General features: G+C 39.6%; 1 protein-coding gene across 5 annotated transcripts in view; it reads right to left on the reverse strand.

Annotated features, from left to right (window-relative positions):
- Nucleotides 1-13,197: 13,197 nt before the first annotated feature.
- Nucleotides 13,198-22,305, reverse strand: part of mical2a (microtubule associated monooxygenase, calponin and LIM domain containing 2a) — a 30,417-nt gene continuing 21,309 nt past the window's right edge. Inside the window, exons 18-24 of one of the 5 annotated variants that reach the window (XM_035154912.2) lie at nt 21,603-21,872; nt 20,307-20,414; nt 18,593-18,773; nt 18,425-18,501; nt 18,248-18,344; nt 15,987-16,038; nt 13,198-14,185 (exon numbers count right to left, since the gene is read on the reverse strand). In XM_035154912.2, coding sequence (XP_035010803.1) covers nt 16,034-16,038; nt 18,248-18,344; nt 18,425-18,501; nt 18,593-18,773; nt 20,307-20,414; nt 21,603-21,872 — 738 coding nt within the window. In that variant the 3' untranslated portion in view covers nt 13,198-14,185; nt 15,987-16,033. Of the gene's footprint in view, nt 14,189-15,986; nt 16,039-16,085; nt 18,345-18,424; nt 18,502-18,592; nt 18,774-20,306; nt 20,415-21,602; nt 21,873-22,305 lie in introns of those variants that run through there. The other 4 variants (XM_035154905.2, XM_035154896.2, XM_035154919.2 and 1 more) reach the window with 4 other exon arrangements.

Raw genomic sequence — 22,305 nt, forward strand, 5'->3', positions numbered from 1 at the left:
GGCGGGAGGCGGCGGGGAGGGACCAGGCGGCTCCGGGAGGGAGGGGAGGCACATCCCGGGGAACGGGCGCCTTCAGGGGTCGGCCACAAAGCTCCGAATTTACAGCTCCAAGGAGGCTCTCGGTATCGATCCGGCGACGCGTATCAACACAGAACCGAGTCCCCTTCTCGTTAACCTGAAGCAGGGGTCCCCAACATGTGGGTCAGGACATCCGAGAGGGTTTCCAGAAATGAAATACAATATTTCAAAAAAGATAATAAGTAGTAGGTGCAGTTTTACATTTAAAGGTCCAGTGTGTAATATTAAGGTGAAATTGATCTATTGACAGAAATTGAATATACAATAATCCTCTGGATGTTTTGTACAAATTGTTGGTTTCTTTACCCTAGAATGGGCCCTTTATATTTAAATACTTTATATTTACATCGGGAGCGGCCTCTCTCTAGAGGCCGCCATGTTTGTTACAGTAGCCCAGACTGGACAAACTTAACACCTTTTGAGTTTTTCTGACAACTGAAGGCTACCACAGGTTCTCTTTCATGTCTGGAGGGGGGGGGGGGCGGGGGCGGAGAGGAGGGGGATTCAGCTGCAACGGGCAACTCACCACTAGATGTCACTTTATCTTACATACTGAACCTTTAAAGTAGAATTGTACACTCACTCAGCATCATAATTCGATTCAGTTTTAGCATCACATCACAATATACATTATCTCAAGGCACTTTACGTAGTCAGGTCAAGACCTTAAAGGGATTGTTCACCCAAAAATGGAAATTATGATGGAGGGGTGGGTGAAGTGTTTGAGTCCACAAAACACTTTTGGCATTTCAGGGGTAAACTTTGTTGCAGCAGAATCCAATACAATTGAAGTAACTGGTGGAGAGATTTTTAAGATGCGAAGACACAAAATACAACAAAGATGCAAAAAATATTACAAGGAGAAACAAAATTACCTAAATGAGACATAAAAAAACATAAAAAAAATGTACTAGGTGACTAAAAAGAGATGTAACAGTACCATGAAGAAATGCAAAGAAATTGTACAACAAGTACAACAAAGATACAAAAAATATCAGAGACACACGAATTGACCTCATTAAGAAACAAAATTTCAATAATGTGACACAAAAATACTACAAAGATGACAAATGATGATTAAAACACAACGTCCACAACAAGATGCAAAGCTACTCAAAGGAGATGCAAAACTACCACAACAAAATGCAAAGCGACTACAATCAAACAGAAGAACATCTACACAGGAACATTTCAAATGGCAACCAAGGTTATACAGAGACACAGCAACATTAAAGTTACATAAAATGTCCACGTGGTGACACAAACCCATAGAAAGGACACACAAAGACTACAAATGACACAACTGTGAATTCAGTCCTTCAGGATTTCTGAGGGCCTCTTACAGTACTTGCCTGTGCCGAGTGGCCTGTTTTTCATAATCCAGATATTAGATCAAGTGGTTTGTTATTTTAATAAAAGAAAATGTCTGTGAATATTATAGATAACAAATAGTAAATAAAAAGATATTATGAATCGTGTGTACAAATTTAGAAAAGTAAACAAATATGAATTACCCACAACTTTTAAAATAAATGAAGGAAGTAGTAGTAGTTGAATTAATTTCATAATTCAGTTTCTTTATAACTGGATTTTTATGGATATCATTTTCATTTCGTATATGTTCACTTTTTCGCGAAAAATTACGCTGTATTTTTCCTCAATTGATTCATATGGTGTTTTTGTTTATACTTATTTATTTACATTCTTATTACGTATTCATTTATTTACTTATTTAATAGTGAACTCTTTGAAACTTTTGTATGTCACAGCTGGATCACATGTCCTGTGCTTTAGATCAAATTCTGTTGCTTTTACACATGCAAGTTCAAACAGTTATAGACAGAAAGCCCACAACTGTGGTCCTGTCTGAACAAGTCATCCATTAGAAGCCAGCGTTTTGACACCAATCCTTTAAAAGAAAGGGATCTACGAAGATGAACGACTGCTCCGCTGAGGACATCCATCAACACCTTTTACCACCTGTCTGTGCACGTTCATCTGAGAGAGAAACACAGGGAGGTGTGCGATTGTAATGCGCTTCGTACTGGCTCATCTTTCAGTACATTTTTTATACTTTCTGTCTTTTTATTCCACGATCTTGTAAATATATAACTTCGTGGTAAAGCCACTTTCAAAACAGTTGTTATCCTGACACTGTATTCGGCTGCTGCTCATACGAACAGCTGTGTCTTTAAAGTCTTTAATGTGAAATGTCTACACGTTAAACATACCAACAGCTCTCGCCCATGTGTCAGGAGTGAAAGAAAATGCTCTGACACGAGAAGCCTTCAGTGTCAGTGCAGGCAGGGGAGACTGCGTTTTGTAGTTTACTCATCCAAATTATTACTGTTATAGATACATGAATTCCTGAGGGTCTGTGCTCACTGTGCAGTTATTGTACGCCATCATTCCTTCATGTGGGGAAGGAGAAAAGCCACCGAACAAATGACTCACACATCAAGACGGACCTGCGACAACACAATTAATCAACCGGTCCACACACCTGAATGACCATTTAGGTTGTTTGTCGCTAACCCGCCCCATAGGAGGGAACCAGTAGGTCTACAGCACATTCATTGCCATGGTAACATTTATAAAGGCACAGTTAACGTTATGGAACATTCACAGTTTGGTTAAGTTTGGGCACAAAAATTAATCATAGTCTGGGTTTAAATATGTATATTGTGTGAACTGTTGTGTTTCTCTATACATTTTTAAGGTCTTGACCTTCTATGTAAAGTGCCTTGAGATAAGGTATATTATGATTTGGCGCTAAACAAATAAAATTTGATTGAATTGACTTGAATATGTGATTCCTTAAGGTTAAAGGACGTTCAGTGTTAAAAGAAAATAGAAAAGGTATGAGGCCCCTTCCTTTTGAAGGAAATTGTCAAATGGATTTTTTAAGTAAATTTACCCACAGTGAAGACGTGGTAATCCAGCCATCAAAAAACTGACCTCTGACCTCAGGAGCTGCCTCCATGTCCTCTACACAACTTGAACGTCAAACGTCCATAAAACATTGTTCAGATGGCCCCTCTTATTTTGTTAAGTAAAACATTTTAAAGTACTGCACTTTATTTAAAAGAAAAAACTTTAATAAGATAATGTTTTTGGTGCACTGCATCAGTGTAACTACTATGTAGGTTAACAATGTCAGCTACATTCAGCTACAGACGTCACTGGATCGGCCTCATGTCAAAAGTGAAACCTATTTGCCATACTTCTACTCTTACTACTCTGCTCTACACTATCCTGTACTTCGCTCATACTTCACTGTGTGTCCACCAGGAGAATTCCCCCCCCTTAAATACTGAACAAGAACAGGCTAACAGCACTGACCCTGTTCTCAAACAGCCCCACAATCTTTTAGAAACAACACTATTAACAAACAGTTTTCTATCTGCACAACAGGCTATGTTCAGCAAAGATTATCTGTGCAAATACCAACATCTGCATTAAAATGCTTTGTCCATTGACTTGTCTGAACATATACCGTAAGTCCTGTGTGGTTTGCATAGACTGTACATAAATATGGACGACATGACAGCTACCCAGAGCCAAAGCATCTCGGGCTCCAACTGGTGGCTGGCTGCAGCATAGGTTGTAAGTCCTGCCTCCTCCATGTTAGTGGATGGGACATGGACCAAAAAACAGTTAAAGTACATATACATCAAATACATTTTAAAAAAGGGTTTGTGTCATTTTAGGTCGTTCTTATCATACTGACGTATTTTTCAGGTAAATTTGGTTTCAATTAGTTACTGGATGTTTTAAAAACAGGATGAAAGCTCTTGATTGACAGCTGAGACCGACTCACGATTGGTCAGCGCGTGTCTTGGCGGGACCTCCCTACGACAGCTCCATTCCCCAACTCTGGCTCCAAATGCACCGACAGCAGCGTAACATATATCTGGGATGTTTCAGTTTAATTTCTGGATAGTGGGAGGAAGTGGACACACGTCATCCATTATACAGTCTAGTGTTTGAATGTGGCCATGATGTTTAAACAACAGCTGTAGTTTGTACTGGTTTTTAATCCAACTATTTATGTGTCGATGAGTTTTACCAACCAAGCTTCTTTCTTATGCTTTGACAGACTTTTCACCATCATGAAGGTGCAATGCAACACCTCCATGCTGTTTGTGTAATGCGTCCCACCCTGTTTAGATTCTCTATCTTTTCCTAAAAAGTAAAAACAGATCAAAAAGAGTTAAATCCAAACCCTATTGCAATATTTTTTTCTGTGTTTAACTCTCTCGCTAATACCTTCACTCTACTGTGTCACTTTCAACATTCATGCCATCGGCAGCTGAGATAAAATACGCCAGAGGACTCCTTTCGTGAGCCAATTTGGGAGCTTGGGGATATTGTAGATAATAGGAGCTTAATCATTAAATGCATGCTTCAGAGAACGGCAATCAGCTGTTCCGAACCAGTGCAGCTATAGTTTCTTCACAGGGGTCTTAATTCCTGACTCCTGGCTTGTTAAGGTTGTCCTGTGCTGTGGCATTACTTTGATTTGAGCCTGCTGCTCTAAGCCTCAGAGGGAGGCCGCGGTGCAATAGAATTAACCTGCTTTAGTTCCTTTTACGAATCTGCACGTCTGCTGCTGCCGCTGCCTGGCCTGGTCTGGTTCAGCATGGCCTGCAACGTCCTCTAATCAGATGGCTGTGTAAGGTCAGGTGCTCTCCCTGGCTCTCTGCTCCAACTGCTCAGCTGGCCACACTGATTCCCCCCATTCAGAGATAAGAGCGGCCACTCACTGGTTAAAGGAAAAGTAGTAGGGAAGCCTGCATCCCAATTAATACAGATCCTGATACCATACACTGTGTTTGTGCATATGTTTTTCTTTACATATATTTGGTATGAGAAAGTGTGCCTGAACAAAGCTGAGTTTGTAGTTTGATATGATTTAAAATACCCGTAGAAAATTATCTTCATGAAGGAGTAGATATCTAGGAATTTGTTTAAACCACACTTTCAATTAAATTAAACAACTATATGTAATATAAAGTTCAACAAGAAAAACAAAAAGACTGTTTTACACACACAGACTGTTTTACACACACTGTAAATACTGTGCCAGTTTGGGATGATTAAACTAAAGGTTTTACTTGTGAATTGATGAAAATGTTTCATAAGTAAAAAAATAATCAATTCAGAAAAAACACAATGTGAATAAAACTGACTTTTGAAAAGGTGCATTTTGAAATAAAACATCTTTTGTGAAATAAAATTGTAAATGAAATTGAAAACTTGTTTTGTGTACCAGTGTTCATAGTCCTCTTTCCTATAAGTTCTTCATAGATCATTTATTATGGGATTTGATTTTAAAAAGCTTTTCACTTTAACATATATTATAAACAACAAATCCCACTTATTCTATCTGTTCAGATATTTATTCATCAACTCTCATTTACATACTTTTCCAATGTTTTTTTAATCACTCTGATATGCCGTCATAATAATGCCAAGTATTATAATAATTTAATGTAATAAATTGTACTTTTAAACTCAAGCTTACTGTCAGAAATTAGGCAAGACTGAACTCACTGACTGAAACATTTAAAGGGACAGAAATTAAAGACACATAGAAACATATGTATATCAACTGTGTTATACAGGCTGGAGTAGAATAAAGATAATGGGGCACTAGTGCAAAGACCTCAGTGACACAGCATCTCACTTCTTGGTCCTACTTATATGTGATAGGATTTTCCTCCTGTAGTCAAAGCCTCTAAGAAGTAAAACGAATAGCACAGGTAAGAAAACATCATAGATTTTTAAGCCAAAAACATATAAATAAACTGTGATAAATGTGAGAGGTGCCGTGTAAAGAGGGGTAAACATTTAAATACATAAACATTAAACATTAAAGGACAATATGAGAGAAATGTGTCACCCGATAAAACTGAGTTCTAACAAACTTAAATTTTTATTTATAACAAATTCAGTTTCAGATGCCTCAGTGTCCTGCTGTATTCACTCTGGTGTTTTCCCCCCCACGGTATTAAACAGTTTGCATACCTGCTAAATCTCTTTATCTCAGCGACAGCTCATTTTCCTGTTCAGGAGAAAGTCGTGCCAGGAGGACACAGACATTAAAGACAGATTATTGCATAACCAATGTTTATAATGTGATTATGAGCAGATGTGCGCGCAGATTGTATCTGAGGCAGAGGATTTTGTGATATCGCACAGATGCATGTTTTTAGAGCAGAGCTTCATGTCCTGCCATCAAAAGAATCAGTGCACCGGCAAATTTCTGCCATCTGGCAAAAAATACTTGGACCTTCGGTATGACACAAAAAAATCCAGGAAGGATTATTTCTGCAGGAACCAGGATTTTAGCTACTGTTTTTGTAAATATGACTATAAAGGCATAAGGTTTGTAAAATAATAAGAACTCCTGGCACACACTCTTAGCCTTGAAATTGTTGTATTTATAAAAAGCAGAACATAAGTGTGCATGTTCAAATAGCAGGGATAATACGAAAGAACATTCAAGTAGAGAACATTTGATTGGTTCTCCTTTTCCGAGGCCTTAGAACAAATCCATAATAAACATATATGAGTTCCTGCACCTCTAAGAGACATAAACTACTCATCCTTTGTGTCAGTCCTGCTAAAGTCTCCTCTTTGTGTTTATGTTGGGTGCTTTTCTTAAGTGCTGCCAGGACTTCTGTTGTTCCATATAAGAGACAGTCAGAACTGTGGCGTTAGCATGTGCACAGAGGCTTGTTTGGTATAATACAGAGGTTTATAAAGAAAAAAACAGGACTGCAATTATGCCTAATGGCTGGAAATGCTCCCGCTCAAAACATCTTGGCATATGGTGTCTGATTATGGGTGATCATTTCTTCCCTTTTTTGGTGAAAAAGCACGAGCTTGCAGGTCCTGGGTTTCACTGATGATAGTGGTTCAGAACAATGGGCCATTGAAATTCATTGTCGCCGTCCCAGCTTAAATGTCAGAGGATAAGGCTGGGAAGAAATCCAGGGCTCAATTTACGGTATCCTCAACCAAAACTAAGAGCAGCTGGGATGAGGCTATGAACTGGAACAACCCTCGAGTATCATTTCACCGCAGACTCCAACATAAAACATGCAGTGTAGGATTCACATGCAAAGAGATGATTGTTTTCCTGTCACTGTTGTCCTAATTATGACCTGATAGTTTACAGAAGGGGTAAAAGACTAAAGGGAGTATGAAAGAAAACTAAAACTATTTCTATAAAACTATAGAAATAGACTACCAAAATAAAAGCAGAAAAACAGTTAATAGCACACGGGCGAAACATTGTGATTGACAGCTGAGACTGACAGAACACGATTGTATCGGTGAGACCTCGCTCCCATGGGTCCCCCCCCCCCAATCGCCACTGTGCAGACTCAGGCTACAAATGCACACATTTCATTTCTGGACAGTGGGAGGACGTGGTGACACGTCGTCCATCTTTATATACAGTGTATGGTACAGCACCATGGACCACTTTGAAGTGAGATGGTCCCTGTTTGTACACGACTCTGCATTGTGACTATATCCAGACTCACAGAAGAAAGATTTCAACGTGAGATCTGAGAGGTGGTTTGATGCACTTAGACCCAATGCTAAACTTGTAGCTGGTTAATCTCATTAACAAAAAAATAACAACAGTTAAGTTCTACTTAACTGTTGTTATTGCTTTAGTCCTAAAACACAGTTACACAAGTTAAAAATACCTTCTAGTCATAACGATTGCTCTAAACTCTCAAAACCTTTAAAAGCTGGATTTGAAGGCCACATTTGAACATGTGAAATATAATTTAAAAAAGTATTGAGCACCAAATCTAAAATCTATCGCAATTAATTGATGCTACTACAGGCATGTTATTTAAATTCAACACAGAAAGGAAATAGTTTTCTGCGTGTAAAAAATATGATTGAAATAATGATCTGTGAGATTTTAAATTAAAGTTATTTCAGTTTCTGTATCTTTAATGAATTCACCAGAACAGTGATTTAGGTTTAACATGTGATTGTCATGTGCAGCTGCCTCACACACACTGTGCAGCACGTGTGTGTAACGTGTGTAACAAGAACAGTGTTGTCATTGTTTGGCATCATGTCGCACTCTGCAAGGCTTAATTCACTTCTCGTTTCCAGACTCGCTGCTTTTCCTTTTCACCCACTGGTTTGTTTGGTTTCCACTGATAAAACACAGACAGATCCACGTCCAGCGTCTCCTCAGGACATTTGACAGAGCTCGGGCCAAACTCACTCTGAGATGTCTGAATGAAATTATCTGGATGGTTTTGAATTGAATGAGATTTGTCAATGGTGGCTCAGTGATCCTGCTAACACAATTAGAAAATCCACATAGAATCAGGCTAAAATATAGTTGGTTGGTAATATGGTTTTTTCTCCCGCAAGAATTTAGATTTCAGACCAGTGTAATGTTGGTGAATTAAACTCAGGACTATAAAGGCAACATATTACAAATGAAATTATAAAAAATACAACACAATAAAAATGCACAAGAGAAATCAATAAAGGTTATTTAAAACCTGTAGCTAATAATCTGAGACACTGTCAGAACATATTTAACAGACAGAGCTGCGGAGACTTGATTTGAGTGGGTCGATGGAATTTGGAGGTTCAGATAAAATCAAAATTTGAATTTGAGTCTCCACCCTGTGGATTTGAAGGAAAACAATTTCAAACATTTGTGTTATGCTCTGAGGAGCCAGTTAAAATTCTGAAGAGGCAGCGTGCGATTTGTTAAAGGAATTTCAATGAAATTTAATCAGTTCAGTTAATAAAATGTACACCGCTGATTTGAGAAATGATTGCTGAATATTTTGTGGCTTATCAGCACCGATGCACAAATTCAGAGGAGTGACATTGGAAACATGCCTCTGAAAAAGAAAGAGAGGAAATCTTAAAATGTGTTTGCAGCTGTAGAACAATTCAAAAATCAGACATACTCTTAATGAATCCAACTGTAAAATGATAATACTGGAAGTGAAAAAGCTGCAACTGAGTTTTAAAAGAGAAATAAAGTTATTCGGTCTTTAAAAGGTGGAAAAACAACAACCACAACAGTGTCATGTTCCACTGGTACTTTGAAAACGTACAACTTCATAGCCACCTATTCAGTCAGCTCACTCCACCCTCACTGCCTGGAGGAAGTCAGAGCATGGACACAGGCCTTTATAGAATTCACCAGTAGCTTATCCCCTATAGCAGCACTAAAAACTATCTCTCCCCTTCTCCTGGATCTTTGAGGTTTGGATCTTTCTTATCTAAAAGTATCTCGTCTCTGTCGCATCATTTCCAGATTCCATCACTGCAACAGCATTCTCATTTACACAAACTTAAAACTTCCCCACTAATTCCAGTATGTCCAAACTCACCCTTTTTAAAGTTGCCTCAAACCATTAGCTCGATCACTGATGCTTTAACAAGAGAATATGCTTTTTTTTAAATCTTTCAATGTATTTGTGCTTTTCTTCCTTTGTTTGTTCCCACCTACTTTAAATACTGTGTCGTTCCTGCTGCTTTGTTTTTATGCACAACTCTTCCTCATCATATACAAATGTTATTGACATCATGCATTATACCATGTGGTTTTTATTTTCCAGAATTCGTCTGAGCCACTGATCCAAATGTGTTTTTATGGGTTTTGAATCAGTTTACTGTGTTTCAGTATGGGTGTGTGTGTGTGTGTGTGTGTGTGTGTGTGTGTGTGTGTGTGTGTGTGTGTGTGTGTGTGTGTGTGTGTGTGTGTGTGTGTGTGTGTGTGTGGGCGTGTGTGAGTGGGTGTGTTATTTTTCCCTGCTTGTATTTATATTTGAAACTTTTTATTTCATTGCTGCCTATTTGGCAAGGAATCTCTAGCAGAAGATGTTAAATAGATGATATAAAGCAACCTTATGTTTCTTTAAAAAGCTATGTATAAATTAGTAGTATTATTATTTGATCGTTTTTATATTCAATCTATCTTCCCCTCGCTCATTTTTACTTGTTCCATTTCCCTTTTCTCTGCAGGTGACAAACATTTAATAATTCATCCAATTTCCCCCCAAAGCAGAAGACTTTATCATTTCAACCAATGCAGCGCAAAAATAAATAGATTTTCTCAACTGTTTTATAAACTGATTGGATATTGAAGAACTGGTGTATTTAGTTATGTAACACCAGCTGGAGCTCCATGACACCCGGTGCACGTCTCTTCTAAATCAAGATGTATTTTAAAAGTCTTTTGTATTCACAGTCTTAATGTCATACGAGGAGCTTCTCTCTGACTGGTGCTCAGATTCGGTGAACGTGATTTCAACAATGTGCTTTTACACTGGGTGAATTTCCCTGCCCTGTGCTGGTGATTGAAGACATTTTAGAGAAGGGGTTTGGTTTATTGTCGCTGTGTTTGCTGTAGACAGACAGGAGCCTCTCTGACCGGCAGCATCACCAGACTCCGCTTCACTCATTTGTCCAGCGGGAAACTAAGTGTATTTTTTTCTTCTGTGTTCTGTTATTTTGCATGAGATGGTCAGATGTGATTTGAAGGTTGAGACTTATGATTCAATTCAAGTCAATTTTATTTGTATAGCGCTCGATCGTAACATACGTTATCTCGAGGCACTTTACATGGTGAGGTCGAGACCTTTCAATGTTACACAGAAAAACTCAATAGTTCCCATGAGCAGCCTCTCTGGGACTGGTCCTTGTCTTGTGTTTGTCTGTGTGAAACTGCTGCAGAGCATCAGTCCAGTTCCTACCGGTGTTGTTATCATTTTAATTCAACGTTATCTAATAATCAATTTTATTTGTATAGTCCATATTCACGAATCACAATTAATGCAGAAACATAAATAACAATATGAGAAATGACATAAATAGACACGTATACGATGTTTAGCATTTATGTAAAAAAATTAAATGTCTGACAGTGTTTGTTACCTCCGCTAAGGAGATTATGTTTTCACACCCGTCCGTCTGCATGTTGGTTTGTTTGTGTGTGAGCAAGATTACGCAAAAATTACTGGATGGATTACCTTGAAACTTGATTTCAATGCAGTGTGGGTTATGGATGAAGCCACCAAAAGTTTTGGTGTGGATCCAAATTAGGGAGCAGACATTGCAAGATGGGGCATTTGAAAACATTTTTGGGGGATTTTGATGAAACGTAGGTATGCGCTCGACTGAGTACCGTTCAACATGTTGATCTTTTGATTTTGTTTGGATATTACCTTGATTGCAAAGTGCAGTGGTCAGCACTGTCTCACAGGAAGAAAGTTATTGGTCCTGTTTGGCCGGGGCTCCGTGGAGTTCACATGTTCCCCTCATGCCAGTGTTTTCTCCCAGTACTCCCACTGTCCCACCTCTTGCAGACTCGAGTTGGATTCAATTGAGGTTCTTAATTGTTGTGTTGGCCCTCTGATACGCTGATGTACCCCACATCTCACCCAATGTCAGCTGGGATTGGCTCCAGCTCCTCCCATGCCCATTAAAAGATAAGCTGTATAGATAATGGATGGATGGACGGACTCCTTGCAGGCTATTGTAGGAATGGAAGAAATCTGCTGAATGGCAGCTGTGTTTTCTACGTGCAGTTGTAAAGAGGATCATTTCCTCCTCAGAGGAAATGTAAATATTCATGTAGATTATAGATTATTTACTGTGTCAGCCCTGTCTCCTCCTCTGAGATTTGTGTTCGGCTGTTTAAAAGGGTGATTTGTGTGAAAGCGCTAAAATAATGACATTATATTTTTAGATTCATCTCGTCCCAGCTTTTCTATTTATCTTTTTTTATCATCAACTTTCACAGCTTCTGTAATTTCAATGCAATTTCAGGCTCTGATTGCTCTGTTGCTTGAATGCCAATCATTGCTACTGGACAACTTGTTTTCTGTCCTGCTCTTTCTGCATGTAAGGAAAAAGGTAATTTAATAATGATAAAAAGAGATGAAAAAGTTACCAGGGGTCAGTAAACAAATTGCACACACACACACACACACAACAACAACAACAACAACAACAACAACAACGTGCAGGGACTTGTGCTTCTGCCTGGCTGTGTTTTAAGACAACTCTGTGCATCACTGTGGAAAAACCAATCCAATTATTAATTACTATAATTCTTTTCTTGGAAAATATTCTGATGTCATGACTGGTGACATTTTGTCGGAATTTCTGAAATAAGTCACAGCACAAGCTTTGTGTTTAAATCCTCTCTCAAAAAATGATGTATGGAAGGATTCTTTATTACCTTTAACGTTCAAGGCCTAAGAGTAGTCACACGTGGGTGTTTGTGTGTGATTGTGTGTTTGTGTGTGATTGTGTGTGTGTGTGTGTGTGTTTGATTGTGTGTGATTATATGTGTGTGTGTGTGTGTGACTGATGGCTGATGAACAGCAGATGAGATTCGTCAGGATTTAAATTCCCAGCTGGCTTTGCTTCCTGTCTGCTCCCTCTCTCCACTGATACTCGTCCACTGTGGGAAAACAACCTTTCTTTCTAGGACACTTCCTGAGCCCCCCCCCCCGCTCCTCTTTGCAGACACCTACTCCATCACCAGATGTCGAACTTCTGAAATTCAGAGATTTACCTGCTGCTGAAGAGCTTAATCCCTGTGTGAATATATCTTTGAGAAAAAGTACCAGACTTTATAATTCTTTGTCAGACTCCTGGTTCTCCAGCTTTAACTGAATTTAACAAACACTTCTGTATGAGAAGCCACGTAACAGTGGTCACCTCTGAAGAGTCAGCTGACCATGTGTGTGTGTGTGTGTGTGTGTCTGTGTGTGTGTGTGTCAGCTGACTTTCATAGACACAGGAAAAGTGCGACATTTGGTAAACTACTAAACAAAGCGGCTGCCTCCCTTCTGAAATAAAGAGTCAAAGGAAAAATCTGTATTTAACACAGAAATCCCAACATTAAGGTGATTTGGTTTTTCTTATCATCTTATTGTGTTGGTGTGTGAGCTGAGGACGCCTCCTCCCCTTGATGGAAACAGCTCCTGGGTTTCTGTGAGGTTTCAGGTGGACACATTGTGAATTCAGCCTCGGTAACAACATTCCAACAATATAAACTACAGTATATAATAGTACGGAGCACAATGAACTGTAGTCAAGTCGAGTTAAGCTTATTTATAAAGCACATTTAAAACAACCAGACTTCACCAAAGTGCTGTGCAGCAAATTCAAGCAAAGTGAAACACAAGAATGAAACACAATAAAATAACATATAATAAAATAAATCATAAAAAGGTAAAACGCCTGAGAGAACATGTGGGTCTTCATTAGCCATAACTCTGTATGACACAATCTCTTCTTTCATTCTTTAGTTCTTTCAAATAAACTGAAGCAGAGAATTCAACCATGACTCTCAAGCTGTATTTTATTTAGAGACGTCCAATCACAGAGCTTCAAAGTCTGTTCTTTCTGGGACAAGTTCAATTAAAGGATAAAGACATTTTGTGTCCGGTATTTGTCGATTTGAATGAAGTTTCTGACATGAATTTAAAATACCAGAGATTTCAATGGGGAGAGTGAATTCAGGGAACTGCTGCAGATAAAATAACACACACACACACACACACACACACAGATATTCAGGCATAAAGTAGCTTATACACACTCCTGCCTTCATGACTAAACTGGGATATATTCACAGCGCCACCTGCTGGAATGAATTGGTAGTGGTGTTTTCCCTCACACTTTCACCCGGGAACATCACTTGTTAGTCACAGTGAAACAAACACTCAGATTTAAACAGTTTATGCTACATTCAGATCTGCTGCTTTCTATGGTTTGTAATACATCAATATGGGATGAGCCCACACTGAAAGATAGAGATCTGTCTATCTCTCTATCTATTTTTATTTTTCAAATAAAGTTTTAGTTTGTATTCAGTTGCCTTCGTCAACAAAACAACAAAATGTTTTTTCTCATTCGTAGTCTTTCGTGTGTGATAAACAGAGAAGACAGTCACAACATACATTTATTGATTTAAAAAACATCTTAATTCTAAATATCCTGTGTGATCACATCATTAACACGACTCAGTATTAACAGTTATTTTCAGTCCAGAGTAGATGAAGTGCTTCCTCTTGTGTGGCAGCTTCTGAGTGAAAAACAGACATCATTAAAGAAACCTGAATATTTCTGTGGACATATACTCTCTCTCCACTGCTCTCCATAGTTTTTATATACAAACTTAGCATTGTCATTAATATTAAATATTAAAGTTGTGAAGGATCTTTGTGTTAGTGACATTTTTTCTAATAAAATATGCGTTTAGATGCAGAAAAACATGAAGTATTGTCTAGAGAGGTAGATTTAAGGTCACAATAAATTTTTAAGGTGAAAATGAATCAAAATATCCATCATGTGTCCCTGTCCCCTGTTGGACAATATGAGGTTGGAGGGAATTAATCGATTTGCATGACTCTGTTCTAAATACAGTTAATCTACTGGTAAAACTTATAGACTGTATCCAGGAATGAAGTCCAAATATCCAGAATACGAACACTGCCAACGTGCCCCACGGACGCCATGGGAGCGAGATCCAGCCGATACACAAACTCCACCAATCAAGAGTCAGTCAATTTTGGGGAGCCATTATGTTGTCCATGTATATACAAAGTCTGTGGTAAACATTATTTATTCATATTATATATAATAATACTTTATATAATTATGATTGCATCAGTAGTAGAAGTAGATGTAAAACTTTCTGTAGAAATATTTGGTTGAGTTGAGTGAAGGTGCAGTACAGTGGGAATGTGAATGTGAATTTTTGAAGCGTAATTAACCGTCGGTATGTTCAGTCCTAAACGTTTTAACAGGGAATCGTCTGGTGCTGTGGAGCCAAGGACGATTTTGAAACATGTAACATGATTATTTTTTTTTAAGGTAAGTGGAGGTTCAGTCCTCTAAATGCATTCCTGAACAGTCTCTAACACAATGTAGATGTACTTCTTCATTTTAACTTGGTGAAGAGGCGGCAGAGAAATGCCACTAATGTGTTTTATTCAGCAAGTCCTGTCATGAACTGAAAATGTAAAGTTACAGAGGTCAGTGAGGACACAGCGAGCGCGTCCCTTCACTGTGCCGTACTGAACTTCTGGGTTTGCCATCTGTTGTCAGATAATCAGGCAAATGGGACTGGATCCTGAATCTCAGCTCCACTGGAGTGAGCTGAGGTTTTAAAGGTCTTCAAGAGCTCCTTAGTGGTGCGCTTTTGTTTTAAAGTTTAGGTGAACGTATTATTGACAAACCTTTGAGTTGTTCAACAATATCTCATAAAAGAAATGTGGCGTCTGTTGTTTTCTTTTTATCGATCGATTGAGAGAATCCTGAGACAGTCAGGAAGTCTCATTTATGGGAACCCGACGGAAGTAGTTGCTGTGGAAATTTAAGACTTTCTTTAAGTTCATACTGGAAGTGCTGAGAAAAATTGACATTTCAACATCCAAATATCTGTAATATCATCTTCTATATTCTATTACATCCATCTAGTGAGAATGAACAGACCTTGTGAAGATTGCTTTGTTGAATAAAATGCTTAGAAGTTACAGAAACTGTCAACCACATATCTCTTGGGCCGATTTAGAATAAAGCTGATGTTTTGAGAGGAAAACTTTCACTTCAGTCCCATAAAACTGTTATTTAATTCCATTTCATTGTTCATTAATTAATTGTTCAAACAAAAATCAAGAGGATTCAATCAAGCTACGTTAGTACTAGTTCATTCCCATAACAGCTCAGCAGCTAAGCTGTTAAATCAGTTTAGTTCAGCCAAACCTCAATGTCACATTAATTTGGGGGCTAGATGTTACGTCACATCAGATACTTGGGGTCAGTTCATTCTCGTCATCACAATTACGACACACAACTCATGTGACCATGCAGGTGATCACCTTCGAACTGTCATTTGTCCTAACCCCTCCAGTTGTGTCACGGCTACTTAATCTAAAACACAGAGAACATACAGAGACGTAAATAAAACCAACACAATGCACAAAGTAGAAAAAAGTTTATGAAAACAAAACCAAAAAACTGACATTCACAATGAAGACATTTGCACGTTGGCACCATTGTACATGTTACTGTCGTCTTGTTGAACAGAGGTGGAACTATTATAAATCCAGTCAGTGACTATCTTTACACGGACACCAAGAATCTGACTATTGACCTTATTCTGAATAAGACATCAATTATTTCAATTACAATGTTTACATGAGTCGTGAATAGAATATTCCTTTTATATTCCTGTTTACAAGTAACACAGCAGAGAATCGGATTGTGACTCATGCCATTACGTCCTACAACACTCAAACCCAGGGCACGTGTCGTCAAGTAGATGTTAACTGACGAATGTTGATGTCGCAAAATACTGTGAGAACGCCAATAAGACATTACATGTTTACGCAAGGTTGGAATACTGCACGTCTTAATTAAATCATTGCCTATTCCTGTTTAATGTTGTTTACAGAGCGTTGTCTTATTCAGACTAATGTCTTAATCTGGTTACTAACAGAACACTGGTGTCCACGTAAACACGTCTAGTGTGTATAAACACAGTTCTTTGGTATTTCAAAACACTGAAGTTCTCCACCTGTACTGCAAAGAATCATGTATCTCAGTTTTCCTGCAGATTCAGTCAAATCAACACGGAACACTAGGTAGCAGATAACAAACCACAAGCAACGTATTGCATATCCAACACATCATGCTGTAAACACAACAAATGCCTGATGTTTCTGCAAATATCATGTTCAAATGGTTATTTAAGTTAAACACACACTCTGCAACTCTAAAGTGCTTCACAAGCATCGTTAGACATGAAATAGTGTGTATGCATAGGAAGCTACTGGGTGGCTTCCAGTCAGAGGTTTGCAGTTGATCTTCCAACAACTTGCTTTAAAAAGTATGGCAAGCGTGGCAAGCACATTCAAACACATCACAGCAGGCTCACCATCTTCTACTGTCTACAGTAAATCTGAAAGCAATTCATAAATCTGTTATTTAAAAGATAACATTTGTCTCGTTACACGGTGCGGGGGTCATTTTGCCCTCATGCCTCATTTTCTCAGTCAACAGTAGATGGCAGCAAAGTAGAACCAAATACTCAGTCCCCAGTTTCAAATGTGTTTGTGAGGTTTTTTTTAGAGTCTTCCATTAAAAAAAGAAAAAAATCAACACAAACAGTTCATTAAAGTAAACAAAGTGGTAAAAAAATCGTGTTGCATATATACTGTATTAAAAGAAAACATATGGCAGCAGCACATATGTGTAGTCAAAGGAAAACCTGACTGCGTTAACATGAGACCAGGCTTTTATCCACTGTGAGCGTTTCCTGCTCCGTCCACAAGGCAGTTCCCCAACATAAAGTGCATCAAGTCAGTCAGTCAGTCGTAAACCGAGTTCAGAAACTTTCACTGCAGGAGCCTGTTTCTCAAGGCAGTTTGTAAAAGGTTAGATTCTACAGCAATGACGATCAGACATTTCAGCAGTCTCAAGTCTTTAAGGCACGGACTGGGCCTGTTTAATTTTTACTTGCATTTTGATTATTAATAATCTAAAGAAGATCATTTATATTAAACCAGTGCACATCTAAACACTGCAAACATTTCTCTGCTTCCAGCTACGTGACACACTGCACCAGCCTCCGGTAGTAAACTGCAAAAAGTTGTCTCTTCTTCGGCAGATGCCAAAGTTCATCCAACGCACCGGGAGTAAATAAAACAATAGTATCATCATAACGGCCAAGTAAACATTAAAAAGGTGCTTGTGTCCGGCTATAAATGACAGCAAGACGAGAACACTTCAGCTAAGGTGCAGCTCAGCCTCAGCTGGGCTCCGCTGGGTGTCTAGATGAAGCTGGTGCCTACGTGCTCCTGCAGCCACAGCAGTAGAGGCTGTAAAGAGTTTGGCCCGTAAGGCAAGGCCTCTGTGTGCATCTGCAGCAGTACCTCTTGTAAAACAAACAGCAGGGGCAAGCTCATGCTCAGTAGCTCATAGAGGAATGTATAGTCCTGGGCGTTGGCCCTCAGGTGGCCGGCGAGGGCCTGTGCCGTGCTATGCGCACAGCGGGACAGATACCAGGGGGCGTTACACACCGTGCGAGTCACACTCAGGGGCCAGCTCAGCCGTTTCCTAATGAACGAGCTGAAGGTACCTGCTGCAGGTGGACTCGGCAGGTCTGCTGTGCTGCTGGGCTGAGAGCTCTCTCCTTCAGCGGCACGTCGCTCCTGAACTCCAACTCCACTAGGATTCTAAGACAGAGGATGATGGAAAGGCAAGTTAGATTTTTATAATAAATGCTTCTTAAATCGGCAGAATACAAGGTACTCACAGAACGGAGAGAGAAACTCCTGCGTAGATTTGTCCCGGTGTTGCGTTGATCAAAATGGAGTTTGCAGTACAATTTCCCTGTAAGATCACAGCACATGTCAGGACAAAGTCAGCGAAACCACCTTGATGCTGATCTTCATATTTTTAATCTATATATGAAGATACCAACCCTGCTCAGAGTCGAAGGCGTGCGCTCCCTGTCGCAGAGCTGAGCTGCAGGTGGAACAGCGAAAACACTCCCTGTGGAAGTACAGCCCCTCGGCACAGACCCGCTCCACCATGTAAACACGCCGCTCGCATGAGTGACACCTGTCACCCGACTGGGGGAACGACCGTCGAACGGAGCAGCTCTGCGAACAGATGTAAACAGATAAACTTTATATTTATAATGTAAACCTCAGATCACTGAAACAGCTGTCAGATAGTAATGGATTTTAACTGTTGATGGTTTATTTTTGCCGCTTGTTTCACTGAAGGCCTTTGTTTATAAGAAACCCTCAATAAATATCTAATAGGATTGATTAGGTCCTTCTATATATTTAGCTTTTTCTATCTTTAGATTGTCTCATTGTTTTACTTAAATTTGCTTTTATTATCTTATTTTCCTTTGAGGTTATTAGTTTATTATCATATCATTCTTCTATTACTGCAGCATTGAACCTGAGAATGAAATAGGTGACATTACTTTTTCCTTAGAATTCTAAACTCTGTTAGTGACTCTTGGAGGTGCTGTCATGCTCAGAAACACAGGTGGGTATTTACATGCAGGGACAGTGGCAGTGTGAGATGGAGCACACACAGACATGCTCATGAGGTTCTTTTCATATTGTGAATGACTTAGGTGAGGGTGAGCTGTATGACATTCTGTATCTGCCATCATTTTCTGAAGCCTTTACACACTACTACTTTAAAGCCTCAGACTCGTCACTAACATTCACTCCAAAGTAAGTTACATAATTATAGAAAGGGGATAATCACCAAGTTCCTTGTTCTAAGTAGATTCTCAGTTGCACTTCAGGAATGAAATTTGATCCAAACATGGATCATAATCATGTACCAAGATAATTATGCACTGGGAGTTGTTCCTTTATATGAAACTGGTGTAAGTCCTGCTGTAACATCTGGCTGCTGAGTTGGCGCAGGCTGTTTGGATGGGTGGAACAGTGAAACCCATCAAGTGCCACCACAAGAACACACACTCCAGCTCTGACAACTGCTGCTAATTAAAAACATGAGGGGCACAAACATCAGTCAAGAGAATAGCTCTCATGTGAAGCACGATTCTTGTGCATGAATTATAATTAAGATGATTTGAGTCAACTGTGTGAATTTTGAGCTAAAATGCCCAAACCCCCAAGCAGACATCGGAAGAACATGCAAACCACACAGAAAGACCCCGGCCGAACCGGGATTCGAACCAAGAACCCTCTTGCTTTTAGGCAACCAATACATTTTGTATAATAAAAATGATCACATTTAGTCCTGGCTGGTGACAAAAAATAGGCTAAAACATTAAAGACCGTCAGGACTGTCCTTTATCACAACATTTATGTGATTGAAACAATCCTATAGCCAGAGAATAATGTTATAATAATGTCGAAACAATTTGACAAAACCCTGGATTATAATGAATGATGATTTTTGATGTTCACTGCCAAGAGCTTTTAAATTCTTTATGACAACAGCGTGGGTAGTTAAAGTTAAATAAAATAACAGAAAAAAAGAAAAAAGGCTCCAAATTAAAAATGGTTTTACAACACACAAAATAATGACCACAAAAAAATGGCTGCATGCAACACACAAACGCACTGTGAGGGCTGCGAGTGGCAGGTGGAAAACACACGGCGAGGGTGGGGTCACAGGTCAAGCTCGATGATAGTCACCTTGAGTTCAGCAGAACCGTCTCCTGAGAACAACCCACTAAGATGCATGGCTTTGTCCTTTATACTCTTTGTGTGAAACTCTCTAGTCTGTTGTGTCTGAGCTTTTTTCTGCAGGAAGACACGGAGCACAGAGGAACAAAGGAAGAACCATCAACCTCGCCTCCTCACCACAGTGAGACACATTCTCCCACCAGCTAATGTGGAGCTCTCTAATATCCACTTAATAAGCTCTAGCCAGTTAAATGATGAAAGGCCTTTCTGTTCTGCTGCCACAATAAGAAGCAGGATTTGACAGGTAAGCGTGTATTGCCGGGAGCGGAACAATAACGTCATTGTGTGGAGCGAAGGCTGCCTTATTACATTAATATTACACCCCACTTGATGTGGTTACTCATACTAAAAAGGAGAAAAGAAAACTGAAACAGCCACACAGTCGGCGCACAGAAACATCAACAACATCGCGTCGGCCGGAAAATATCTGCGTTGTTAAATCACATAGTGAAGAGTTGAGGCCTTGAGGCTGAAGGAAGCCATCTTTAAATTAATCAAGAATTATCATTAAATTAAAATGGTGCAAATTGCAGCAACTTAAAGGAATAGCTCACCTATTTCAGTCAAAGCGTCAGTATTGTCAGTACAGTATCTCATGTGTGTTAAAGCAACACTATGGAACATTTACTGAGCAATAGCACCCTCTGTAACCACACATGGTGATTAAATCTGTCACACAGGAAATTGGACCAACCGACTAACAACAGTAAAACAACCCATCTTCACTCTTTGTTGTCTCTATCCTGTATTTTAAAAAGAAGAGAAACTGCATATGAAACGACACACACGACCATTTCTCAACAACAAACCTGAGTTCTACACTAAATGACTTGATAAGGTGAGCGGTTTTGGCGTGCTGATCTGAGCCAGTGCATTCAGGCAGGCTTTTGGCAAATCTGAATAATCAAAATATCTTCTATGCAGATGTAATCTTGCGCCTGCAGCCCTGGCCGACCGGCTCCACACGGACTCAGACTGGCCAATAATCCGACTGTGTGTCTGCCTCAGCTTGTGCCAGCTCTGTAGGCTTGCTCTTTCCATTTCTGTCCGGCTGGATAATTAGGGGCTGACTTCACCATCTGACTGCACATTACACAAGCCTAAATGTATAATCAGGCCATAATATATAATCAACATTCACTCAGGGGACTTTTCGGAGATCAGAACGTGCAATCATGACGTTTTAGCAAGACGACAGAGAAGAAAACAAGAGAAAGCAGATACGACGGAGGAGATAGTGTTCACCTCAGAGACGTGTTCATCCACCTCCCTGAGGCGCTGGAGGAGTCTTGACATGAAATGGATGGCTGAGTGGCAGGAAGAAGAAGAAGCAGAAGAAGCAGAGGGGTCTGCACTCTCAGGCGGAGGCTGGGCCTTCATTTCAGCGTGTGTTTGATCAACGTGTCTGAGCTTCACTGTGGAAAATGGATGCTGGGGCTGGAGCTGAGGTTCGGGCAGAGTCTTTGGTGGCAGGCGGACTAACTGCTCTGCAGCTTTTCTGACACTAAATTCAAACTGAAAGGGATCATACACAGCAGTGAACCCGTGAGCAGTGGTGTGTTTAGTTGTAGTTTGTAGTTGCTGTAGATCATTTAAAAAGAACAATCGGGTGGTTTTATATGTTTCCGTCCATTAACAATAAATTACACGTACTTTAATATGCTGCCAGCTATTTTCAAACAATAGTGCAAGATTTTAGATGGATTTCTTAGCCTCCTGGCAGGTGTTAGTCATGCCAGTGCAGCATGAATATCAACTTGCATAGGTGATCCATTACAGTGGATTCTCTGGCTGCTTTATGATTTACCAAAGTTACGTAACCATCACATGGTAATGCAGTTGCGAGCAGGAAGCGTTTTGACATTTTCTTCTTGGGGCAGAAGAAGAAACTGAAGGGTCAGTGTGAAATCTGAGACCTGAACAGCCGACAGCCACATTTGAATGTAAT

This window comes from Hippoglossus stenolepis, chromosome 1 (assembly GCF_022539355.2).
Source record: "Hippoglossus stenolepis isolate QCI-W04-F060 chromosome 1, HSTE1.2, whole genome shotgun sequence".
Lineage (NCBI taxonomy): Eukaryota > Metazoa > Chordata > Actinopteri > Pleuronectiformes > Pleuronectidae > Hippoglossus > Hippoglossus stenolepis.